General features: G+C 43.3%; 1 protein-coding gene across 2 annotated transcripts in view; it reads left to right on the top strand.

Annotated features, from left to right (window-relative positions):
- The window catches only part of LOC137650051 (acid sphingomyelinase-like phosphodiesterase 3b), a 103,177-nt gene that overhangs the window by 59,089 nt on the left and 19,447 nt on the right, over positions 1 to 24,641 (top strand). For both annotated transcript variants that reach the window (XM_068383083.1, XM_068383082.1), the window contains exon 6: positions 10,147 to 10,272. In XM_068383083.1, the coding sequence (XP_068239184.1) occupies positions 10,147 to 10,272 (126 nt within the window). The remainder of the gene's footprint in view (positions 1 to 10,146; positions 10,273 to 24,641) is intronic.

Here is a 24,641-nt window from a genome sequence, read left to right on the forward strand (position 1 = left end):
CGTAAGAGGCAAGTGCGCTCAATGTATTCATTGTCAAGACAAACTTCACGATGAAGTCTACCAGGCTGTCTTGACAGCATTAATGGAAGGCGACTGGATGGTCTCTCTCGACCTTCAGGAGGCATACTTCCACATTCCTATACACCCGGATTCCCAACCGTTTCTGAGGTTTGTTTACAGGAATGTGGGGTACCAGTTTCGAGCCCTGTGCTTTGGCCTCAGTCCTGCTCCTCTCGTGTTTACGAGGCTCATGAGGAATGTGGCAAAATCCCTCCATCTATCGGGGATCCGAGCCTCCCTGTACTTGGACGACTGGCTTCTCAGAGCATCGTCCAGTCTTCGCTGTCTGCAGGATCTACATTGGACGTTGAGTCTGGCCAGGGAGTTGGGACTTTTGGTCAACCTAAAAGTCCCAACTGATCCCATCCCAGATTATTCTATATTTGGGGATGGAGATTCGCAGTCCAGTTTTTTTCGGGCTTTTCCGTCTGCCACCCGAATAGAACAAGCCCTGCTCGAAGTCTAACTAATGCTGAAAAGAGAACGATTGTTCAGTCAGGAGTTGGAAGAGTCTCGTAGGGACTCTCTCATCCCTGGAGCAGTTTGTCTCACTAGGGAGACTACACCTTCTGCCTCTCCGGTTCCATCTAGCCTCTCACTGGAACTAGGACAAGACGTTAGAGACGGTATCATTCCCAGTCTCCGAACCAGTAAAGGCATGCCTTAAATGGTGGGACAGCAATATCAGTCTGAGAGAGGGACTATCCCTAGCAGTCAAGAACCCAAACCACGTGTTGTTCTCAGACGCGTCGGATTTGGGTTGGGGTGCGACCCTGGACGGTCGGGAATGCTCGGGTCTGTGGACCTCAAGTCAGAAGAGCATGCACATCAACGGCAAGGAGCTATTAGCAGTCCACTTGGCCTTGATGATATTCGAAAGCTTCTTTGAAACTAAGTGGTAGAGGTCAACTCAGACAACACCACAGCTTTGGCGTACATCTCCAAGCAAGGAGGCACACACTCCTTCACGCTGCTCGAGATCGCAAGGGACCTTCTCTTATGGTCAAGAAATCGAGGCATCTCCCTGTTGACGAGATTTATCCAGGGGGACTTGAACGTCTTGGCAGACTGTCTCAGTCGGAGGGGTCAGGTGATACCCACGGAATGGACCCTCCACAAGGACGTGGGCAAGAGTCTTTGGGCTACTTGGGGTCAACCCACCATAGACCTCTTTGCCTCCTCGTTGACCAAAAGGTTACCAATCTATTGCTCTCCAGTCCTCGATACAGAAGCAATCCACATAGACGCGTTTCTACTGGATTGGTCTCTTCTGGACTTATATGCATTCCCACCATTCAAGATAGTCAACAAGGTACTGCAGAAGTTCGCCTCTCACGAAGGGACAAGGTTGACGTTGGTTGCTACCCTCTGGCCCGCGAGAGAATGGTTCACCGAGGTACTTCAATGGCTGGTAGACTTTCCAAGAAGTCTTCCTCTAAGGGTAGATCTGTTACGTCAGCCCCACGTAAAGAATGTCCATCAAAGCCTCCCCGCCTTTCGTCTGACTTCCTTCAGACTATCGAAAGGCTCTCAAGAGCTCGAGGCTTTTCGAAGGAGGCAGCCAGTGCGATTGCAAGAGCGAGGAGAGCTTCTACCATTAGAGTATACCAGTCGAAGTGGGAAGTCTTTCGAGACTGGTGCAAGTCAGCATCTGTGTCCTCGTCCAGTACCTCTGTAGCCCAAATCGCAGATTTTCTTTTACATCTGAGAAAGGTTCGCTCCCTTTCAGCTCCCACGATTAAGGGCTACAGGAGCATGTTGGCTTCGGTCTTTCGACATAGAGGCTTAGATCTTTCCAACAATAAAGATCTCCAAGATCTCCTTAAGTCTTTCGAGACCTCTGAGGAACGTCGTTTGGCAACTCCTGGATGGAACTTAGACGTGGTCCTAAGGTTCCTCATGTCAGACAGGTTTGAGCCATTACATTCAGCCTCCCTGAAGGATCTCACCCTCAAGACACTTTTCCTAGTGTGCTTGGCTTCGGCTTAAAGGGTCAGTGAACTTCATGCCTTCAGTAAGAACATCGGCTTTTCTACAGAAAAAGCCACTTGTTCACTTCAACTTGGTTTCCTGGCCAAAAATGAACTGCCTTCTCGTCCTTGGCCTAAATCTTTTGATATTCCTTGCTTATCAGAGATCGTAGGCAACGAACTGGAAAGAGTATTATGTCCTGTTAGAGCTCTTAAGTTCTATTTAGCTCGTACTAAGTCATTACGAGGTAAATCTGAGGCATTATGGTGCTCAGTTAAGAAACCATCATTGCCTATGTCAAAGAATGCTTTGTCATATTTTATCAGATTTTTAATACGAGAAGCTCATTCTCACTTGAATGAGAAAGACCGATGTTTGCTTAAGGTTAAGACCCACGAAGTTAGAGCTATAGCAACCTCCGTGGCCTTCAAGCAAAATAAATCTCTGCAAAGTATTATGGACGCGACTTTTTGGAGAAACAAGTCAGTGTTCGCGTCATTTTACTTAAAAGTTGTCCAGACTCTTTACGAGGACTGCTACACACTGGGTCCATTCGTTGCAGCGAGTGCAGTAGTGGGTGAGGGTTCTACCACTACATTACCCTAATTCCAATATCCTTTTTAATCTGTCTCTTGAAATGTTTTTAATCTTGTTTTTTGGGTTGTACGGAAGGCTAAGAAGCCTTTCGCATCCTGGTTGATTTGGCGGGTGGTCAAAGTCATTTCTTGAGAGCGCCCAGATTAGGGGTTTGATGAGGTCCTGTTGTATGGGTTGCAGCCCTTAATACTTCAACTCCTGGGAGTCTTTCAGCATCCTAAGAGGATCGCTGGGCTTCGTGAGGAAGACAGACTAATAAGGCAGAGTAATCGTCTAAGTCAACTTCCTTACCAGGTACCTTTATATATTTGGGTTTTGTTATGATATAACTGTCAAAAACTCTAAGCATATACGCTGTAAACTTAATTAACTCTGGTCTCTACCCACCACCATGGGTGTGAATCAGCTATTATATATTCACCGGCTAAGTTAGATATTTAAAAATGATATTTTAATTATAAAATAAATTTTTGAATATACTTACCCGGTGAATATATAAATTAAAAGCCCCCCCTTCCTCCCCGATAGAGACCCAGCGGGATGAGAAAAATTGGGTCTGTTTACATGTATATGCGGTATCTGGCCGATAGTTGGCGCTAGCGGGCACACCCGCAACCTTCATAGCGATCGCTCGCGAGTTTTTGTGTGTTTTTCTGTCGAGCCGCCGGAGGCTCAGCTATTATATATTCACCGGGTAAGTATATTCAAAAATTTATTTTATAATTAAAATATCATATTTATAATTCTGTACATAATATTTTTGTTATAATTCTTGTTAATCTGGTTTTTAAGTATGATGTCTTTTTTTATTTCTATTAATTCTTATGCTGTCTGGAGACATTGAGCGAAATCCGGGACCAGTATGTCCTAGATTTCGTCAATGTCGTCTTCTGTATTGCAATATTCGTGGTCTTCATGCAAATATCCAAGACCTTATTGTTGCGTCCAGACAGTATGATATTCTTTTGTGCTCAGAAACTTTGGTTTCTAATATGAGGCACTCATCTGAGCTCCTTATAACTGGTTTTAAGAAGCTAATAATGTTGAAACGTGGTGCCATCCCTAGGGCCAGGGGAATGGCGTTGTATATTAGGACCAAGTACCCTGCTTCTTATAAGTCCTGCTATCAATGTGGATGTCATGAGATTCAGGTAATAAAAGTTTGTGGTAGGCATAACAACTTTTATTTGTGTTTGATCTACCGGAATCCAGACATGGATGATTCTATCATCGATTGTCTTCTTACCATTATGACTAAGATACAAGAAGATGATAGAAGGCTTTTGTCTTTGTTGGTGATTTTAATGCTCACCATAGAGAGTGGTTAAGTTCTATCTCTCCTACCGATCACTATGGCTTAAGAGCTTTAGACTTTGCCTCTGAATCAGGCTGTGAGCAAATCATAAATGAAGCTACTCATAGGTCTGGTAATTGCTTGGACCTCGTATACAGTGACTCTCCTGGTGTTATAACTAGTAAGGTTGGTTTTCCAGTCGGGACATCTGATCACGCCTTGATTTCATTAGTAGTGAAGACTGAGCAGCCTGTCCCTGATATATCATACTCTTGTAAAATTTTTATGAAATCCCAAGCAGACTGGAATGGAATTTTGCATGATCTTTTGTGCTTGAATTGGTCACAATTATATAGTAGTGTAGATCCTGTTATCCCCTTGAATGAGAATCTAGTCAACATAATTGATAGGCGTATCCCTTCTCGTGTGCTAAGGTACTGAGTGAAGGACAAACCGTGGTTCAATGATGATTGTAGACATGCTTGCTTATTTGGAGAAGCAGGAGGCCTATCATCTTTGGAAGGGTAACAGATCAGATTTGACCTGGAACAACTATACTCAGCTTCGGCTTTTGCTCAGAGAGTTTATGCCTCAACTGAAAAGGAGTACAGTACAATTTAACCATAAAAGAAACCCTTTCTGGTACAACTCAGAAACATGAATGGTGGTCTACCCTTAAATCTGCACTCTTTGGTGTAGATGCAGCAGTTCCTCCTTTACTTAAACTAGATGGCTCAGTCACTCACTGTTCAAAGGAAAAGGCAACCCTTTTGGCTGATGTTTTTGACAGTAAACAGAGTAATGAAAAACTTGAACTTCCTCATTCCTGTTTTCCTGAGGCTAAACTAACTACAGTAGTTTGGCTTTTTGATCTCATGAGATTAAAGCTCTGTTGATGGACCTTGATGCTTATGGAGGTGTAGACCCAAATGGTATTCTTCCTTTGTTTTTTTTATAAAGACAGCAGGTTTCTTAGCTCTAAAGTTATCTGTTATTTTGCACAAGTTAGCAAGAAGAGGAGCTTTTAGCACTTGTCCATATTATCTAAAGTTTTTGAACGTCTTCTGGCAAAACTTCTTGATAGGTTTGCTGAAGGTAATCATCTACTCCCTAGTTTGCAATTTGGTTTTCGTAAAGGCCTTGGAGCATGTGATGCCCTTCTTACAATCTCCAATGCTGTACAGAAATCCCTTGATTGTGTCCAGGAAGTTTGTATGATTGGCCTTGATTTTAGTGCTGCCTTTGACCATGTTAATCATGAGGCCCTTGTTTTCAAACTGAAACAGTTGGGAATGGGTGGGTCATTCCTTAGCATTATTATTGATTTTTTAAGTAATAGATCTCAAAGAGTTGTTGTTGATGGGCACCATAGTGAGTATAGGAATGTGATATCCGGTGTTCCACAGGGAAGTGTTCTTGGCCCATTACTTTTCATATTATATACACATGACATGTGGTTTGGTCTAGAAAACAAGCTTGTTGCATATGCAGATGATGCTACTCTCTTTGCATCAATTCCATCCCCTGAATGTAGATCTGAGGTTGGTGAATCCCTTAATAGAGATTTAGCTAAAATTAGTGCATGGTGCAAATTATGGGGTATGAAGTTGAATCCTAACAAAACTCAAAGTACGATTTTGAGTAGGTCAAGGACGGCGGCTCCTCAACATCCGGATCTCAGTATTGATAATGTTTCTTTAAATTTGTATGACTCTTTTAAAATTTTAGGTGTGATTCTTGACAGGAAAATTTACTTTTGAGAAACGCGTTAGGTCTGTGTCTTCTTCAATTGCACAAAAAATTGAATTACTGAGAAAGTCTTACAAGATTTTCGGTGATCAATCTATTCAGAAGAAGTGTTTTAATTCTTTCATTCTACCTTGTTTTGAGTATTGTTCTCCTGTCTGGTGTTCAGCTGCTAATTCTCATCTTAATTTGTTGGACAGGAACTTACGGTCTATTAAATTTCTTATTCCAAATCTAGATATTAATCTTTGGCACCTTCGTTCAATTAGTTCATTATGCATGTTGCATAAGATTTTTCATAACTCTGACCATCCTTTACATTCAGATCTCCCGGAACAATTCTATCCTGTTTGTAATACTAGGCAGGCAGTTAATTCCAATAGCCAGGCCGCCTTCATCATGAGGCTCAATACTACACAGTATTCTAGAAGTTTTATTCCAGCTGTTACCAAGTTGTGAAAGGATCTTCCTAATTGGGTAGTTGAATCGGCAGAACTTCAAAAGTTCAAAGTTGGAGCAAATGTTTTTATGTTGACCAGGCTGACATGAGTCTTTTTATAGTTTATATATGACATATCTGTTTTTGACGTTGTTAATACAGTGGTACCTCTACATACGAATTTAATTCGTTCCACAACCAACTTCGGATGTAGAAAACGTTCGGATGTAGAAACGAATTTTCCCATAAGAATACATGCTAATTCATTTAATTCGTTCCTCAGCCTAAAAACCCATAATAAATCCTTAATAAATGGCTACACATAGTTACACATAACAATAACATAACTGCATAATATGAAAGAAGCATGTATAAAAGATAATTATAAAGAAATAATGAATAAAAAATGTGTTTTATTGCCACTTTACCTTAGAGACAGGCCAATGCAGGTGTAGGATTTGTTACGCCAGGAGACGGACGATCGGCGAGAAGGTAGACATGGTGTTAACATGTTCTTTAAATAAATACTCTCTCTCTCTCTCTCTCTCTCTCTCTCTCTCTCTTCTCTCTCTCTCTTCTCTCTTCTCTCTCTCTCTCCTCTCTCTCTCTCTCTCTCTCTCTCTCTCTCTCTCTCTCTCTCTCTCTCTCTCTCTCTCTCTCTCTCTCTCTCTTTCTTTCTCTTGTTCTTCTTCACTGTTAGTGTTAGAGACGTCTATTAATTTTTTTCTGAGAGAGAGAGAGAGAGAGAGAGAGAGATTAAACAAAAATGAGAGATTAAACAAAAATGTGTTGTGTACATATGATTTTTAACAGCGTTTAACGAGTTGAAAGACAGTTAAATGTAACTAAAAAAACAATATCAGCGAATCTGAATTCCTTTATTAACTAAAACAAATATTGATACAAACACACTCGTGTGCGTATGCGCAAACACACACACACGCACGAGGAGACACGATCGGCGAGGAGGCAGAGATGGTGACTGCGATAACATACCGTAACTTACACTACGGAAATTTTAATCTAACTTAGCTTATTTATTTTTTTTTTATTTTTATATTTCATATTTTTTACATTTTTTTCTTTTGATTTTTTATTTTCATCACTTTCAGTGACGAGTTACGGTATGTTATCGCAGTCACCATCTCTACCTCCTCCCCCACCGTCTCTCTTACTGCGTAGCAATTTTTGCACCTGTGTTTGTGTTTGTGCATACGCACACGAGTGTGTTTGTATCAATATTTGTTTTAGTTAATAAAGGAATTCAGATTAGCTGTTATTACTTTCTTAGTTACATTTAATTGTTTTTCAACTCGTTGACGCTGTTAAAAATCATATGTACTCTAAGCACATTTTTGTTTAATCTCTCTCTCTCTCTTCTCTCTCTCTTGGAAAAAAAAATAATAGACGTATCTAACACTATAACAGCGAAGAAGAACGAGAGAGAGAGAGAGAGAGAGAGAGAGAGAGAGAGAGAGAGAGAGAGAGAGAGAGAGAGAGAGAGATTTTATTTAAAGAACATGTTAATGCTAAGTTTAGAGAGAAACAGAAAAAGAGAGTAGTCTTATTTAAAAGAGCTTGTTAATGCTATCATGGTTTTCTTTGCTTTACTTTTTTCTTTCTTTCTGTTCATCACGCTGGCCCTTCTCACAAATGATCGTTGCCAATAATCTCTTTGTCCTTTATCCCTATCAACATAAGGCGTTCTATCTCTTCCAGGGTATTGCTAAGATTTTCTTGTAATAATGGTGATCCCCTTCGATGGTTATTTGCTTTAATGGCTGCCTTCAGCTTGATGATCCTCGAGATCATAGGCCTATTCCGGCCATATTGTTTAGCCATACAGTATCACTCACATGCACACTGCTCTCATGTTTTTCTATAATTTCTTGCTTCAATTCTAATGAAAGAACGGCCTTCTTCCTGTACTGAAACTTAGCTTCTTAGGCACCATGATTATAGGTAAAGTCAAAAAGGAAATGTGAGAAAGGAAGAAAATAAGCACTGTTAATAACAGACCAAACAGAGGACAACCGCACGATACACACAAGAATAGAGAACTGAGCACTCGACGCTCAATGGCGTAATGTTTACTTCATGTGTCGAAATAAAATTCGGGTGTAGAGTCAAAAATTTGCTCGAATTTTACTTCGGATGTTGGAAAATTCGGATGTAGATACGTTTGTGTGTAGAGGTTCCACTGTAGTTTATATAGGACATATCTGTTTTGACGCTGTTACTGTTTTTAGAATGATATATTGTTAATTTATTCTCATCATTTATTTATGTCCTTATTTCTTTTCCTCACTGGGCTATTTTTCTCTATTGGAGCCCTTGGGCTTATAGCATCTTGCTTTTCCAACTAGGGTTGTAGCTTGGCTAGTAATAATAATAATAATAATAATGTATGCAGAAACATATACATGCTCTCCAGAAGTTTCAGCCAATTATTTTTACAAATAATGATCCTAAAGCAGTCTTTAAATGATGACGTTATCTCTAATGCATTGTCTGCATGAATGAGTTTGAGAGAATCGTCTATGCGTGTTTATTTTTGCATATAAATAGCGTTTCTTTTCACTTGTATTGGAAAATATTTTATGTCTGACAGAGATGGAAGGCATTGGTAGAGGGTAGGGGAACGCAAACTACAAACTACGAAAAGAACAGCCAGAATTTCCAAAGACGTGTAGAAGTTATGTTGCACGTGTGTTTGTTTACTTGCATTTCGTATGTACATCGTGTTTTTACAACGTCCTCGTGAACTTTATAGCAAGGCCAATGTTACCTAAGGTCAAAGAAAGAACAAAAATTGAGCATAGCAATAAAAAAGAACAAAAAAGAGAGGAAAACATGAAATAGAGTACAAAGCATGGAACATTCTAACTAAAACTCTGGCAACAATGAGAGGCCGCTGGCAACTCATGACATCCTTACACCAAGTGTATTAGTACACTTAGTGTTTAAATGCATCGTTTAGGGAGCCTTCATGAAAGAATAAACAATGAGAGTACTAAGTAAGGCTATCATAATAATGTTAACTTCATTTTTTAAGAAAAAAAGTGAAAATTTATAGCAAATCTTTGGGAGCTCATAACTCGAAAACATATTTATTCATACTTAGGTACGGTGTATATTTTTTTCACTTATTTATTGTTCGATTTTAGAGAGAAAGATATCAGTGAAAAGAAGAATAAAAATCCCACAATTTTGTGTACCAGAATTTCTATTTTCCTTTTTCTCTTTTTTTTTCATGATTATTTTATGTCTAGACGAAGAAAATTAAGAAAAAAATCAGTAAAAAAAGAAATAGGAAAATCGAAATTTTGTCTCACAGAATTATTCGATTTATAAAGAAGTTTTGATGATATGATTTTCAATACAATTAGTGTCATATTAGTGGGAAAAATGTACCTAAAATCTTTTTAAAAATCATGATTTTTGCTCATCAATCAAAAAGTTTATTATCAAATGACTTGAAATTTTTATATGGTGAAGGTATTATATATGTCTAAAACATATATAGAAATAGTGTATTTTGAATAATTAGAAAAAAAAAATGGAGGACATAGCGGATGGTCCCCTTAAAGTGTGTTCATACTAGTACCTTTTTAGTTTAGAAATGTGATAGGGTGAATAGATACAGTATATGGTTAATGCATTATGATAATACACACATATTCAGTAATATAAAGTAAAAGCTAAATGCTGCATATTGTCTATAACATTCTAATTTCATTGAAATTTAACAGTGAAAGTTTTTATTTGCTCCAGGTGAGTTTCGAACCCACTACCTTAGTGTGACCTCCCACTGCTCTTTGGCTGCACTACCAGAATTGTTGTAATGTCCTGCATACAGGAATTTTGATGTTGTGATTAATAAGGTATTGTTACCAATATTTTTAAGTTATTTCTTTAAATGCATGAGTTGTTAGCATTTAAGTGTAATTCTTACTAGTACAGGTACAGATATAGAGTATTTAGGAATTACTGTTGAGTATAGAAAAAACTCTAAACTAAATTTTTTTTTTTATTTCAGGTTATGGTTTTAAATACAAACTTGTACTATGGTCCAAATGATTTACTTCTGAACATTAGTGATCCCTGTGGACAGTTTTCTTGGATAAGAGAAAAACTTATAATTGCTGCTGAGGAAGGCAGGAAGGTACAGTATAATTAGTATTTTCTTTACTACATTTATTATGATTTTATATACTAAGTACTGTGTTAGTTTTGTTTTGGAAGTCCTCAAGTATTCATGCATAAATGCACACTTACTTCATGTTGAAGTAAAAACCATGGTCTCACACAGGGTTGTAAACCAGTCAAGGTGTTCAGGCAAAGTAGAGTTGCATTGATATATAATATATATGCAATTTATACCGTTCATATCATTTTTCTTTCATGTCCCTTATATACAGGCACTATAGATAAACCTTGAGCTCTTTACATAGGAGTACAGTATCATTTTGGCACTAGCTGAAAATCAGCTGATAAGCTTTTATGAAATGTAACTACCCTCCGCTAGTTAGTGAGAGGGGGGATTAGCAGGGATAGACCCACCACCGTGCTCTCACCAGCACTAGTAAACACTCATCACTTTTTATTTTGGCTTGGTGGAGAATAGACGTCTTACTCTTCCGATAAAACCAAATAAATATTTCCTTATTGAATGGCCCTAAAAGCAAAGAACTTTCCTTTTGATATTCTTATTCTCTTTCAGGTGTGACTGCCTGCAAGATCTCTTGGTATCCGCAGGGGTTTTTTGCCGGCATTGAGGGTCGTTGTTGCGGCACCTTTATGTTGGCTAAGGAGACGGATCTTCATGGTCTCTGCCCTGCATGTAGCGGTCACTCCCGCGATGGAAAAAGAAGGCGAATGGAGAACCATCTTCCAGGTCAGCCTCGATATATAAGAAACCTTGCCATCGATTTCCGTCGATTTGACCTGCCCATGGTAACTCAGCTCGTTCATCCTGTCCTGGTGGGCGGATGAGTACAAGTGGTGCTCGCATGACTCTGGGACAATCTTATGTGTCGAGGGTCTCCGTTGCTTCCCCTAATGAAGCAGCACCAGCCACCACTGTTGGGGAGTCTCTCTCTTTTGTGGCCTTCCTTGGGGCTCACTGGTTCTCTTTATAAGGAAAGGTTGCAAGAGGTCTGGCAGTTGGGAGCGCATCAGGAGCAGACATCCTCCCCAGGGGTCGATTATGATCTTCCCCCACGAGACTCCGTAGGTCATAGACCGAAAGAGTCTCAAGCACGCTCAGCTGCTTTGACCTTGGCTTCTGCTCGCCCCGACGTTTGCTTTGCCTTGGCAGGCGGGCGGGAGCAGTTGCGGACAAGCACTCCTTGAGTGATCCCTTTATGGGGAATCCGAAGGTCTAGCTTTGACTATGTCTCAAGGGCAATTCATGGAGTTGATCTTCTGGCTGAGTTCACTCAGCCGGAGGAGAGAGAAAGTGAGCTGGCCATAGGTTTGCTTCCTGGTTTTGAAACTTCCCTTCCAAGGGAAAGTCAGCCTCCACCAAGTGTTGGGCAATCATCCCTTACGAGGGAAAGTTCCCTTCACCAGTTCTTGTTCAGCGTGGGTGAGGAGATTTGCCGTTAGGCACAAAAGGAGTTAATCATCCTTTCTGCCTGCAAGAGATATGACCTTCCCTTTAGTGGTCTTCCCCTTGGGGTTTCACCAAAAGGTAATGAATTCTTCCATGCCTTGCTCTAATCCATCAGAACACAGCTTTTCGGAGCTGGACAATGATGATGGGAAGCGTTTGCCTACATTCCCTTTCCCTCCTTGTCGTGTACATAGGACACAGCATGCTATGCACGGGCAACCTCTTGCGAACTTGTACCTTGATTTCTCCCTTTCGCAAGGAAGACCCTACTTTATTTTTTGTGCAAAAGTGCATAGCAACCACTTAGCCTTCCTCTCCCTTAGGGGAAAGAAAGATAGCGCACCTTTCTCCTACAGAAAAAAAGGTGAGCAAGAGTGTTTCTCTTCTCGACGCACTAACAAGTGAACGCGCTGACCAACATCTAGGGGATGAGTCTTGCGCAGTGTTGCGCACCCTATCACCTAACAAGGTAAGAGGGCACACTCGTCTGCTTGAAGGAGGCGCACGCGCTATCTCTGCTACGTGTATTGTTCTGGTAGGCAAGTCTTCCCATCTAGACTTGCACGTGTAAGAAACTTGGTCTAAACCCAAGGCGAGTTCTACATTGTTGGTGCTCACTGTGTGCACAGGTAGATGACATCTTACTTCTGCAAGTTGAGAAGAGCGCGCTTTATCAACCCTCGCCTTGTCAACTCGCTTCTTATAGTCGGCCTTCGTTACGCAAGGAACTTGAAGTTTCCCTGCAAAAAAGAGTAGGTTTCCCTTCTCAATCTGGTAGACAGCGTTCCCTTCCGAAGGGAAGAAGAGCAAAAGGCTGGCAAGAGGTGACATCATTTCGGCCCCTCCCTTTCCTTGGCACACCACCAAAGCCAAGGAAGAAGGTACGGGGGCCTCAATCAGGATTGATGCCATCCTCAAGAGATGCCCCTTGTTTTATGGACCTTGTCCAGGTGGTGTGAAGTAGGCGGTCTTTGGACGGACTAGTTGTTCCCCAATAGTTCCTTTTCCTGGCATTCCTTCCATTTCACTGGAATCCTCCAAAGGGAGTGACGGCCCATCTGATCCTAGGTGCAGAAGCAAGATAACAAACAATCGCCTCCTCTTGCCCCTCATAAGCCTCAAGTTTCTTCAAGGTATCAAGAGTACCTGGAGACCAAGGTACCTTCCAACCAGGACCCAGCCTTGGATTAATCCTGGTTGTACAGTAGAAGAAGAGAAGGAATCAGAGGACAAACACTCCCCATCCGGGGGATAACATTCATTTGTGCACGAGCAGAGGATTAAGGTCCCCGAGGAAGATAACGTTTACAGACAATTATAGGTTTTCACCAATAGACTTGAGCTGTCCTGAGGTGTCTGCCAAGGTGGCACAGGCTCTTCCTTCCGCTCCCTCTGGAGGGGCAAGATCTAAGGAGTTGGAGAAGGAGGGTTCCTCCTTTGTCAAGGACTTTAAAATCTATCTGAAAGAAATGAAAGATACCAAAACATTACCCAAGAATTGGCGCTCTATGTACGAGTGGCTATTTCGAGTGAAATGTAGGGTAGCCTCAACGTCTGTACATGTAGGAAAGGAGCAGAGCGGTATTCCTCCAAGGGCTCAATCCTCCAACAAATGGAACTCTGATAACAACTTTGACCCACCCCAGGAGGAAGAACCTATCGACGATGGCTCAGAAACATTCCGACAGAGTGCTGCTAGCATCCATCAGCCCCAAGATCTCGCCCCTAGAGCAGAAGGATGCAGACCACCTCTTTCTGCAAGTCATATCCTGCATAAAAAGGGTCAACAACTTTGAGGAACTGGATCAGATCCCGGTAGAGGGCAAGGACACAGTTCTTGACCTTTTGTGTGACATGCTGAGACCCACCAAGACTAAGGTAGCCTTACTGTGGTCAAAATGTGTACGGCTGCAAAGAAGAGGGCTTACGCCCAAGTGCCAGAAACATCTAGGTCCCTCCGTTCCATGGACTCCTCTGGGTTACTTCCTCCACCGTATGTCCGGCAGGGAAGGATTACGTGATTGTAGAGGACAAATCATCTCTTCTGTTAGATCTGGAAATCTTGGCTCTAACGCACAAGTCTTCTTTGGCGAAACTGGCAACCCTGCCAATATATTTCTCTGCAGGAGACGCTGCTAACATGGAATGGTTTGCAAGGTGTTCCTTACAGTCAGTTTGATGGTTGGATTACTGGTTGGGGACGGTGGGTTATTTTGTCAAGAACGAAGACATCTCCATCCCTCACAGGAAGGAGGCGTTGTTAGCTTTCCTCCTCTCAGGGGCTAGGATTCTAGAGTTTCTAACTGAAAATGTCGTCAACCAGTTGGTCAACTGGATTTTGAGGCGCCACGATACAGCAGTCACAAAATTCCAGAGGCAGGTACCGAAGAGGGAAGCGGTGAGGTTGTGCAACATCCTTTCGGATAGTCCTTCCCTTTTCAATGTGGAGGACATCGAGGCAGTTGTCGACAGATGGAAGAAGGCGATCCAAGACTCCCTCCTCCATAGGGTGATAACCTCGCGCTCCACTTAGCTGCACCTCCACCGCAGAGATCTTCTCCAAGTAAGGCACAGGGATTGAAGAAGAGTGGCAAGACAAAGCAGGCAGTGCATGCTCAAGGCCCTAGATAGTCCTTTCGACCTAGGGGCTTGAGGAGGGGCAAAGGAGGTAGGAGAGATAAATGAGGACGATCCCGCTAGGGGTGGCGTTCCCCCAACTAGTCCACTGGTAGGTTAATTCTTGAGAAGCAGATGGAGCCGACCCTTGGTCGGTTTCCGTTTTAAGACAGGGGTACTCTCTGCTAACTAGCTCTCACCCTCCACTGACCCTCCATCTGACGATGTCAGATTCCTACGCGAGGAGATCCATGAAGGAACAGGAAAGTCCAGACCATGTTAGAGAAGATGTTCTCCAGGAGGTCCTGGAAAGGTACCAGGCTTTTACAGTTGCTTATTTCTAGTAGAAAAGGCTTTTGGGGTCTAGAGCCCAGTCATCGACCGCTTGACCGTGAACAAGTTCGTCTATCAGACCTCGTTCAAGATGGAGTTGGCCCAGACGGTTAGACTGGCTTTCAGACCACAGAACTTCATATCATTAGACCTCAAGGAGGCATACTTCCAGATCCCCATTCATCCATCTTCAAGGAAGTATCGAAGATTCACGTTAGGAGGAAAGATATACCAGTTCAAGGTGCTTTTCTTTCGGCATATCCACAGCACCTCAGGTGTATATTAGGATTTTCACCCCAGTGTCCACCGGGCCACACAAGAATTGCATTCATCTACATTGGTATCTACACAATTGGCTGATTGTGGAAGACTCGAGGGAGTCCCTTTTCCTGCTTTGAGACAGAATTCTTGGGTTTTGCCAAAATCTGAGGATCGTGGTAAATTACGAGAAGTCCCATCGGTTACCATCTTAAGATGTGGTATATCTAGGAATGAGAATCAAGACAAAACTAGGCATGATCTTTCCGTCCGAGGAATGGATAAAGAGACAGAGATAGCATAAACCTTTCTCTCGCAAGACAAGTTGGCAGCACATCAGTGGCAAAAGCTGTTGGTACATCTAGTTTCTCTAGAGAAGTTAGTTCCCAATGTGTGTCTATGCATCAAATCTCTACAGTGGTGGCTAAAAACGCATTGGTTTCAACATATAGACCCACCAAACACTGCTGCCAGTAGGTCAGGAGCAGAAGAGAGACCTGATATGGTATGTGTAGGACACAGACCTGCTCATGGAAGTAGACCTTCTCTCTCCTCCCCCGGATTTGTTGCTCTTCACAGATGCATCAAAAGAAGGGTGAGGGGCTCCCCTGTTGCACCTTGCAATATCCAGATGGTGGTCTGAATCCTAACAGCAGTGCCAAATAACTTCCTGGAAATGAGGGTAGCCTTTCTTGCCCTCAAGTACTTCCATCGACTCCTTTCAGGAGACTCCGTTGTGCTGATGAGTGATAACACTACGGTGGTGTCACACATAAACAAGCAAGGAGGTACTTTTTCACAGTATCTATGCCACTGGTGGTGGAAATCCTCAGGTGCATGAAAAACAGTTCGGTAGCTCTTTCAGTACAATTCATCCTGGTCAAAAAGGTGCTTTCAGACAATCTGAGTAGGAGGACTCAGTAGGTTCCGAATGGACCTTGAAACAACAGATAGCCAAGTAAGTTTTGACTTTGTAGGGTTTGCTGACAATTGACCTGTTTGCAACATCCCTAAACCAGAAGCCTCTAGTGTACTGTTCTCCAGTACCAAATCCCAAGGCTTTCTGGCAGGACGCCTTCCAACATCAGTGAGACAGGGTAGACGTCTATGCACTCCCCCCCCCCCCTTCTGCTTAGTAAGGAGGCTAATAAACAAAGTTGGTGCATCTTACGATCTGTCGAGACCCTGATAGCTCTGCTGTGGCATCATGTAGAGTGGTTTCCCGACCTTCAACAGCTGCTCACAGTCACACCAAGAGAACTCCCCACACTTTCCGATCTACTCAGACAACCACATATGAAGAGATTCGAAGCAATTCCACAGCTTCGTTTTCATGCCTGGAGGTTATCCAGCAACTACTTGCAAAGAAGGGCTTTTCGAGACAGGTTGCCTAGCCAAGGGCAGGATACCTCCGGGAGTCTTCTGCCTTAGTATATCAGGCAGAATGGTCTGTGTTTTGTGGTTAGTGTCGTGGATGGGGTATCGCTTCTCTCAGTGCCTCCATACCAACAAAAGTGAAGAAAAACTGTGTTCCGTTTCGACGGTAAAAGGCAATCGCTTGGCCTTGAGCCTCATCTTTAAGCTGAATAAAGTTGATATTGCCTCCTCGACGGAGTTATTCCGCCACATATGGAATTTTGAGTGCACATACCTTCAGTCAGAAGTCAGACCTCCTCCTTGGAACGTAGTAAAAGTCCTACGTTCATTGAAAGGAGCCCCTTACGAGCCTCCTCTTCAAGCTCAGATCGAGACGATACTGAAGACGGTCTTCCTTCTAGCCCTGGCCTCAGCTAAGAGAGTCAGTGAGCTACATGATCTGTCTTATGACGTTGCCCATTTAAGGGGAGGGGGGTAGGTGTTACTCAATTTTGTCCCCGAGTTTGTAGTTGAGAAACAAAATCCGGCTGTAGTGGATCTTAGATTCAGGCTCTTCCAGTAAGGATCCTGATCAGCTGTTACTTTGCCCTTTGAGGGCACTAAGGAAATACTTGAAAAGAACCAAGAGAGCCGGCCCACAAATCAGCAAGCTCTTTTTTGGGCTCAGCCATGTCATCCTGATGGAAGGTTCCTTTAGGCAGCTTTCTAAGGTATATTTGGCTACAGTGATACTCCCAGAGAATTAACCACAGGTTTCCAGAATTCTAACTCCTGGCGCGAGTATCCTTAATATAACTTTTAAGGATATCGCATATCAGGGGACATATTTCTTGATACGACACATGGCAATCTTCACCCCGAATAGAGTTTACGCTTTGATGGGGAAGAGTGGCGAATTTGAAGGGGAGCCATTATCATTGTTAGCCGGTGGATCCCCGCCCAGTACTACTACGGCGTACTATTCTATTTAACATAGCCAATTAAGCACGGTGTTCTCCCACGTTGCTCTCGGTGTTGTTACTGATTTTAAGGAATATTACAATGCAATCGCCAGCATCTTCATCCTCTGAAAAGTTGAGTATTTAATCTTTCCTGTGTATAATTTTTGGCTCCCTTCTCATAATTAAATTAACATAATTTAGGTGTGTTAAGCGGAGCAGAGCCAGCACCAGAGGCGGCCATTTTAGGACCGCTGTCGTACGTCATAAATGCTTTATTTAGTTAGTAGTACGACGTCCCCAGTATTTAGCTATAAAGAAATTCTAGCTATTTAGGCAAAATTATACTAGTGAAGATAAGATTTACACATGTAATATTTCCTCATCTGATAAAATGTTTCGATTGTATACGATAGGGCCTTGGTGGTACTAGCGTAGCCGAGATCCCGAATCGAGTTAGGCTAGCCTAACACGTTTTAGTATACTTTAGTAACATTATCCCCGTTTAACCTCTCGTATCGTTTTATTAATTCGGTCGGAGAAAATAGATATCTCCTAGAATTACTATCATAATTTGATACTCCTCTCTTTTAGAGAAATGAGGTTAAACCCTTCCTTCCCCCTGAGTGCAGTCAGCCCAGGCGACAACCTTATCTTCCGTCATTGCCATTGAGTAGTGTACTCCGGCTTGACTGAGATAGTGTTTTCTGTCGATCCTCTTTGCCGGTGAGTGTCCCGGCTTTGAAATATGACAGTAACTCAGGGTATTCTGTCTTGTTGCCGGCAACGCTACCGATGGAGGAATAGTCATTCCCCTGCCGGATACACCGTTGCCGACATAGTAAGCTCGGCTTCCCTAGTCCACAACCGAAAGTGGGTAGTACTATTGCCGCCACCTTTCTCCCTTGTGGACTAAAAGATATGTCTTATATCCGGCAATGTCTCAGACTAGGGAATTGTTATTCCTCTACCGTCCAAGACAGCGCCGGTATAGGAAACTATGTTTCCCTGATTTACAGCCGAAAGTAGGAGGCATACCTGCCGCCCCCTTTCTATGTAAAATATAAGACCCTTTCCCTTCCCCTTCTGTCCTTTAGTGACGGCTTAGCCATCACGATCCCTGTGGCCGGCATTCTACAATCACCCCGCTTGTCGGGCTGACTGCGTTACCGGCTGGGCTCCTACAAAGGCAGTTAGGTTGCCACTTCGATCATCTCCCTAACGGAAGCAGTGCTCCGGGAAAAGTTGAGCCAGCCCTGACGGCTGCCAGTGGGAAACCCATTAAAACTTTGGGTATTCTTCAGTCCTCCCTTGGACTGCCATCCTCAAACCCTATAACCAGCAGTACAGCCGGCAACAGAAATTGTGGCTGGATGGAAGCTAGAATCAATACATTCTCTCCCCTTCCATTTAAATCCTCATTCTGGAAAGAAGGCAGTAGAGACAGTAGTCACTACAACCCTAATTATTGTACTAAACTATAATAATACGGTAGTCCTTCTCTCCATTCTTTCTCTCTCTCTGTCGGCTAGTGCCGTCAGGTACTAGCCTAACCCGGTAGTGTACTGGCAGACCTACAGTATAAGACAATACAGTAGCCAGTATTCCTGCAGTATAACAATACAGTAGCCAGTATTCCTGCAGTATAACAATACAGTAGTATGAATTTCCAACAAACTAATACCTCTTGAATTACAACACTCATGCACATCTCCCTTACCCTTATATAGTGGTACAATACATGCACAAACCCAATCTACTGGTACCATTGACAACACAAAACACATATTAAACAATCTCACCAACCATTCAAGTACAGTCACACCCCCTTCCTTCAACATCTCAGCTTTCACACCGTCCATACCAGATGCTTTTCCTACTCTCGTTTCATCTAGTGCTCTCCTCACTTCATCTATTGTTATCTCTCTCTCATTCTCATCTCCCATCACTGGCACCTCAACACCTGGAACAGCAATTATATCTGCCTCCCTATTATCCTCAACATTCAGCAAACTTTCAAAAATATTCCGCCCACCTTTTCCTTGCCTCCCCTCCTTTTAACAACCTTCCATTTCCATCTTTCACTGTCTCTTCAATTCTTGCGCCAGCCTTCCTTACTCTCTTCACTTCTTTCCAAAACTTCTTCTTATCCTCTTCATATGACTGACCCAATCCCTGACCCCACCTCAGGTCAGCTGCCCTCTTTGCCTCACGTACCTTGCGCTTTACTTCCACCTTTTTCTCTCTATATTTTTCATACTTCTCTATACTATTACTCTGCAGCCATTCTTCAAAAGCCCTCTTTTTCTCTTCCACTTTCACCTTCACTCCTTCATTCCACCATTCACTGCCCTTCCTCATGCTGCCTCCAACAACCTTCTTGCCACATACATCACTTGCAATCCCAACAAAATTTTCTTTTACTAACTTCCACTCCTCCTCTAAATTACCAGTTTCTCTTACTCTCACCTCATCATATGCCATTTTCAACCTTTCCTGATATTTACTTTTTACCCCCGGTTTTATTAGCTCTTCAATCCTCACTACCTCCCTTTTACATCCACCTACTCTATTCCCCCACTCTTTTGCTACAACTAATTTTCCTTCCACCAAAAAATGATCAGACATACCGTTAGCCATACCCCTAAACACGTGCACGTCTTTCAATCTTCCAAACATTCTTTTAGTTACCAACACATAATCCATTAATGCCCTTTCTACTACTCTTCCATTTGCCACTCTTACCCATGTATACTTATTTTTATCTTTCTTTTTAAAGAAGCTAGCACTTATTACCATCTCTTGTTCAACACACATGTCTACCAGTCTCTCACCACTCTCATTTTCACCTGGTACGCCATACTTACCAATGACACCTTCTACCTCTCCAGCGCCCACTCTAGCATTTAAGTCACCCATAACAACTACATAATTCCTTCTACCCAGTCCTTCTACACACCTAGTTAAATCATTCCAGAACTCATTCCGATCTTCTTCACTTTTCTCACTACCTGGCCCATACGCACTGACAAACCCCCAACATTCCCTACCCAACCTAACCCTTACCCACATTAACCTAGATGATATCTCCTTCCATTCCACTACTTTACCTGTCATCCATTCACTCAGCAATAACGCCACACCCTCTCTCGCTCTTCCCCTTTCAATCCCAGACACTCTACCAGACATTTCACCAAACATCACTTCACCCTTTCCTTTCATCTTTGTCTCACACAAGGCCAATACATCCATCCTTCTACTTCTAAACATACTTCCAATCTCACATCTTTTACTCTCTATCGTACTACATCCACGCACATTTAAACACCCCAAAACTAGAGTGCGGGGAGCAGTCACTCTCCCCCTAGCTCCATCTTCTTGTCGATGTCTCGCAGGAATTTTTTACAGGAGGGGGGGTTCCCAGCCCCCTCGTCCCGTCCCTTTTAGTCGCCTCTTACGACACGTAGGGATAACGTTGGCGCTATTCTAATTTTTATATGCCCCCGCGGCCACAGTTGGAAAAGTGTATGGTAGAGTATTGATTAATAGGATTAAGGATAAAACAGAGAATGCAATCTTGTATGTATCAGATTTTTACAGTTAGGCAGATATGCGAGAAATATTTAGCAAAAGGTAAGGAGGTGTATGTTGCGTTTATGGATCTGGAGAAAGCATATGATAGAGTTGATAGGGAAGCAATGTGGAATGTGATGAGGTTATATGGAGTTGGTGGAAGGTTGTTGCAAGCAGTGAAAAGTTTATACAAAGGTAGTAAAGCATGTGTTAGAATAGGAAATGAAGTGAGTGATTGGTTTCCGGTGAGAGTGGGGCTGAGACAGGGATGTGTGATGTCGCCGTGGTTGTTTAACTTGTATGTTGATGGAGTGGTGAGAGAGGTGAATGCTCGAGTGCTTGGACGAGGATTAAAACTGGTAGGCGAGAATGACCATGAATGGGAGGTAAATCAGTTGTTGTTTGCGGATGATACTGTACTGGTAGCAGACACAAGAGAAGCTTGACCGACTAGTGACAGAATTTGGAAGGGTGTGTGAGAGAAGGAAGTTGAGAGTTAATGTGGGTAAGAGTAAGGTTATGAGATGTACGAGAAGGGAAGGTGGTGCAAGGTTGAATGTCATGTTGAATGGAGAGTTACTTGAGGAGGTGGATCAGTTTAAGTACTTGGGGTCTATTGTTGCAGCAAATGGTGGAGTGGAAGCAGATGTACGTCAGAGAGTGAATGAAGGTTGCAAAGTGTTGGGGGCAGTTAAGGGAGTAGTAAAAAATAGAGGGTTGGGCATGAATGTAAAGAGAGTTCTATATGAGAAAGTGATTGTACCAACTGTGATGTATGGATCGGAGTCGTGGGGAATGAAAGTGATGGAGAGACAGAAATTGAATGTGTTGGAGATGAAGTGTCTAAGGAGTATGGCTGGTGTATCTCGAGTAGATAGGGTTAGGAACGAAGTGGTGAGGGAGGGAACGGGTGTAAGAAATGAGTTAGCGGCTAGAGTGGATATGAATGTGTTGAGATGGTTTGGCCATGTTGAGAGAATGGAAAATGGTTGTCTGCTAAAGAAGGTGATGAATGCAAGAGTTGATGGGAGAAGTACAAGAGGAAGGCCAAGGTTTGGGTGGATGGATGGTGTGAAGAAAGCTCTGGGTGATAGGAGGATAGATGTGAGAGAGGCAAGAGAGCGTGCTAGAAATAGGAATGAATGGCGAGCGATTGTGACGCAGTTCCAGTAGGCCCTGCTGCTTCCTCCGGTGCCTTAGATGACCGCAGAGGTAGCAGCAGTAGGGGAGTCAGCATTATGAAGCTTCATCTGTGGTGGAATTGTGGGAGGTTGGGCTGTGGCACCCTAGCAGTACCAGCTGAACTCGGTTGAGTCCCTGATTAGGCTGAAGGAACATAGAGAGTAGAGGTCCCCCTTTTGTTTTGTTTTGTTTCATTGTTGGTGTCGGCTACCCCCCAAAATTGGGGGAAGTGCCTTGGTATATGGATGGATGAATTTCCAACATACTCTGTGTGTCCTTTCACAGTCCATTGTTGAGACCGCTTAGCAAATGTTGAGGTGAAGCATTCCTTCAACATTCTGATGTATCCTAGATCATCGGAACACCAATAATTACCTTGCAGTATTAATATTTTACATGTGGTGGAGTTAGTGTTAGTATACACTGACTCCAGCTCTATGTACGAGAGCTATTCCACCCTGTATTTTCCCTAATAAGGAAATTAAAAATATTAATATTGGGGGAGGTCATAGAAATTGCCTGGACAGGAAACACAGATATATGTCTTTCCTATTTCCTTTCTAGCTTACTATCCTAAGCTATATTAAGAATAGTAATGTATACTATTTAATGCATGTGAAAATATTTATCAGTGAGATAAATTACCCCATACTCATTTCACTCTTTCTTTCCTTACAGGAGGAGGCTAAGGTGGAGTGTGCAGTCATGTTCTGCACCCACAAAAGCAGGGACTTTTGTGGCCACAAGATGTGCAGGTCTCATGCCCCCTGCTCCATCGCAACTGAAACCCTGAGGTATTGGGATCCGAAGGGTTGCACTGTCTGCTCGGCCTTTATGACCGATGGTTTCGGTGATCCCCAGACGCTGGAGTCGAGGGATACTGCGAAGGAAACACTTCGAAAGTGGGTAAGAGGGTTCCAGAAGAACTCTCTGAGACCTTACCTGCCAAACGAAGCTATGAGAAGCCTTCTGTTCCCTAAAGCCCAATCCGACGCGGTTGTGCTTCAGGCACAGGTCAAGCCTCCCTTCATTCAACTGACGATAGAGGCTGACATCAATAAGGCTCTCGAAGGCATGGACATCCATCGAGAATGGATGTCAGAGGTGTCCTCAGACACCGAAAAGGATCTTCTACAAGAAAATCCTGAAGAAGAGGTGGCCCAGCCACCCGAGGAGGAAGAAGAATCCATATCGACAATAACGGAAGACCCTCAGTATTCTGTGACGGCATATCAACCTGTGCCGTCAACCTCTTCGGCCCCAACTCCTTAATCGGACCCGCTGTTAACCAAGGGCGAAGCGCTCATGGCACAGCTGCAACTGATGATAGAAACGATGCGCAAGGAACAACAAGAGATGAGGAGGGAAGTCAGAGAAGCGCAACGCTCGGGTGCTTTCAGAGGCTCTCACAAGCGTGTCAGAGTCTCCGACTTACCCTAATGCCCCAAAACCAACCCTCTGGAGGTATGCGCAGTATATGCCCATGATGAATGGGAAACTTTACATCTCTGAGAAGATGGAGGTCAAACCCCTCGAAGATCTCCAATTCTGGCCTAACATTTCGGCTTACCCAGAATGCTTCGTGAGATTGCGGGATAAACCAGTATCTCGAGAGGAGACGGAACCTAAGGAGGTCATGATCTTTAAGCATGACAAGGCGCAGGCTCTCTTGACGAGTACCCTAAAGAAAGCCGGCTATACCAACTCGAAGGTTTCAGCTTTGAGCAAGAGGCACCCTACCTTCCTTGCTCCTTCCTCTAGAGCTTTTCCCTTTTCGGCCAAAGCTCTCAACTGCGTGCTAAAACCAGTTGACGTGGGCAAACTATGCCCTACGCTAGAGGAATGCAAACCATTGTCTCTAGCCCTGCCTACCTGCAAGAAGGAATGGAACGAGGTTCATCTAACCTTCTCAATCTCGAAACTGGAGCCAGAGATAGTAGGACAACAGTTCAACGAGAACCTTCCAAAGTTGTTTGAACATCTGAGAAGGGAACAGGAGACAAAAGAAGAACTAGCCACCTCTTTGTCTCTCCAGAACTGTATGGAGATGTGTGCAGGCCTCTCGAGCACCCCAGATATGTACACGGTCTTACCCAAGATGCACATGGCTACCCTTTTGAAGGACATGCACGCTTTCGTAAAGGCCAGGAGGGCCTGTAGAGAGCATGTGTTTGCCAATGCAACAGTCAAACATGAGCCCAGGAAGTTGATTACTTAATGTATCTGAGGCAAGGACCTCTTCCCAAAAGAAGTAGTCTTAAGAGGTAGTTGCTAAAGCCACCACAGAAAATAGGAACCTTCTCCAGAAGTGGGGCATGTCTTCCAAGAGGAAATCATTTTCTGACGCTGGTCCCCAACCCAAAAACAGGAAGACAAAGAAGCCACGAGTGCCTCATAGACCGGCACAGCATCCTACAGTTACCATGACCACAATGCCCAAAATGGTTGCCCAGCTGCCAACCACCTTCCAAATGGTGCCCCAGCAGTTGGTAGCTCAGTTGCCAGCCTTTAATCCAGGCTTTGAGTGGCACACCACTACCTTTCACCCTAAAGGTAGAGGCTCTAGAAGAGGCTCCTCAAGAAACCCCTCAAGGGGTAGAGGAGGACGTGGTCAGGGTAACAAACCCTCCGGATCATCTC

Source organism: Palaemon carinicauda, chromosome 11 (assembly GCF_036898095.1).
Source record: "Palaemon carinicauda isolate YSFRI2023 chromosome 11, ASM3689809v2, whole genome shotgun sequence".
NCBI classification, from domain to species: Eukaryota; Metazoa; Arthropoda; class Malacostraca; order Decapoda; family Palaemonidae; genus Palaemon; species Palaemon carinicauda.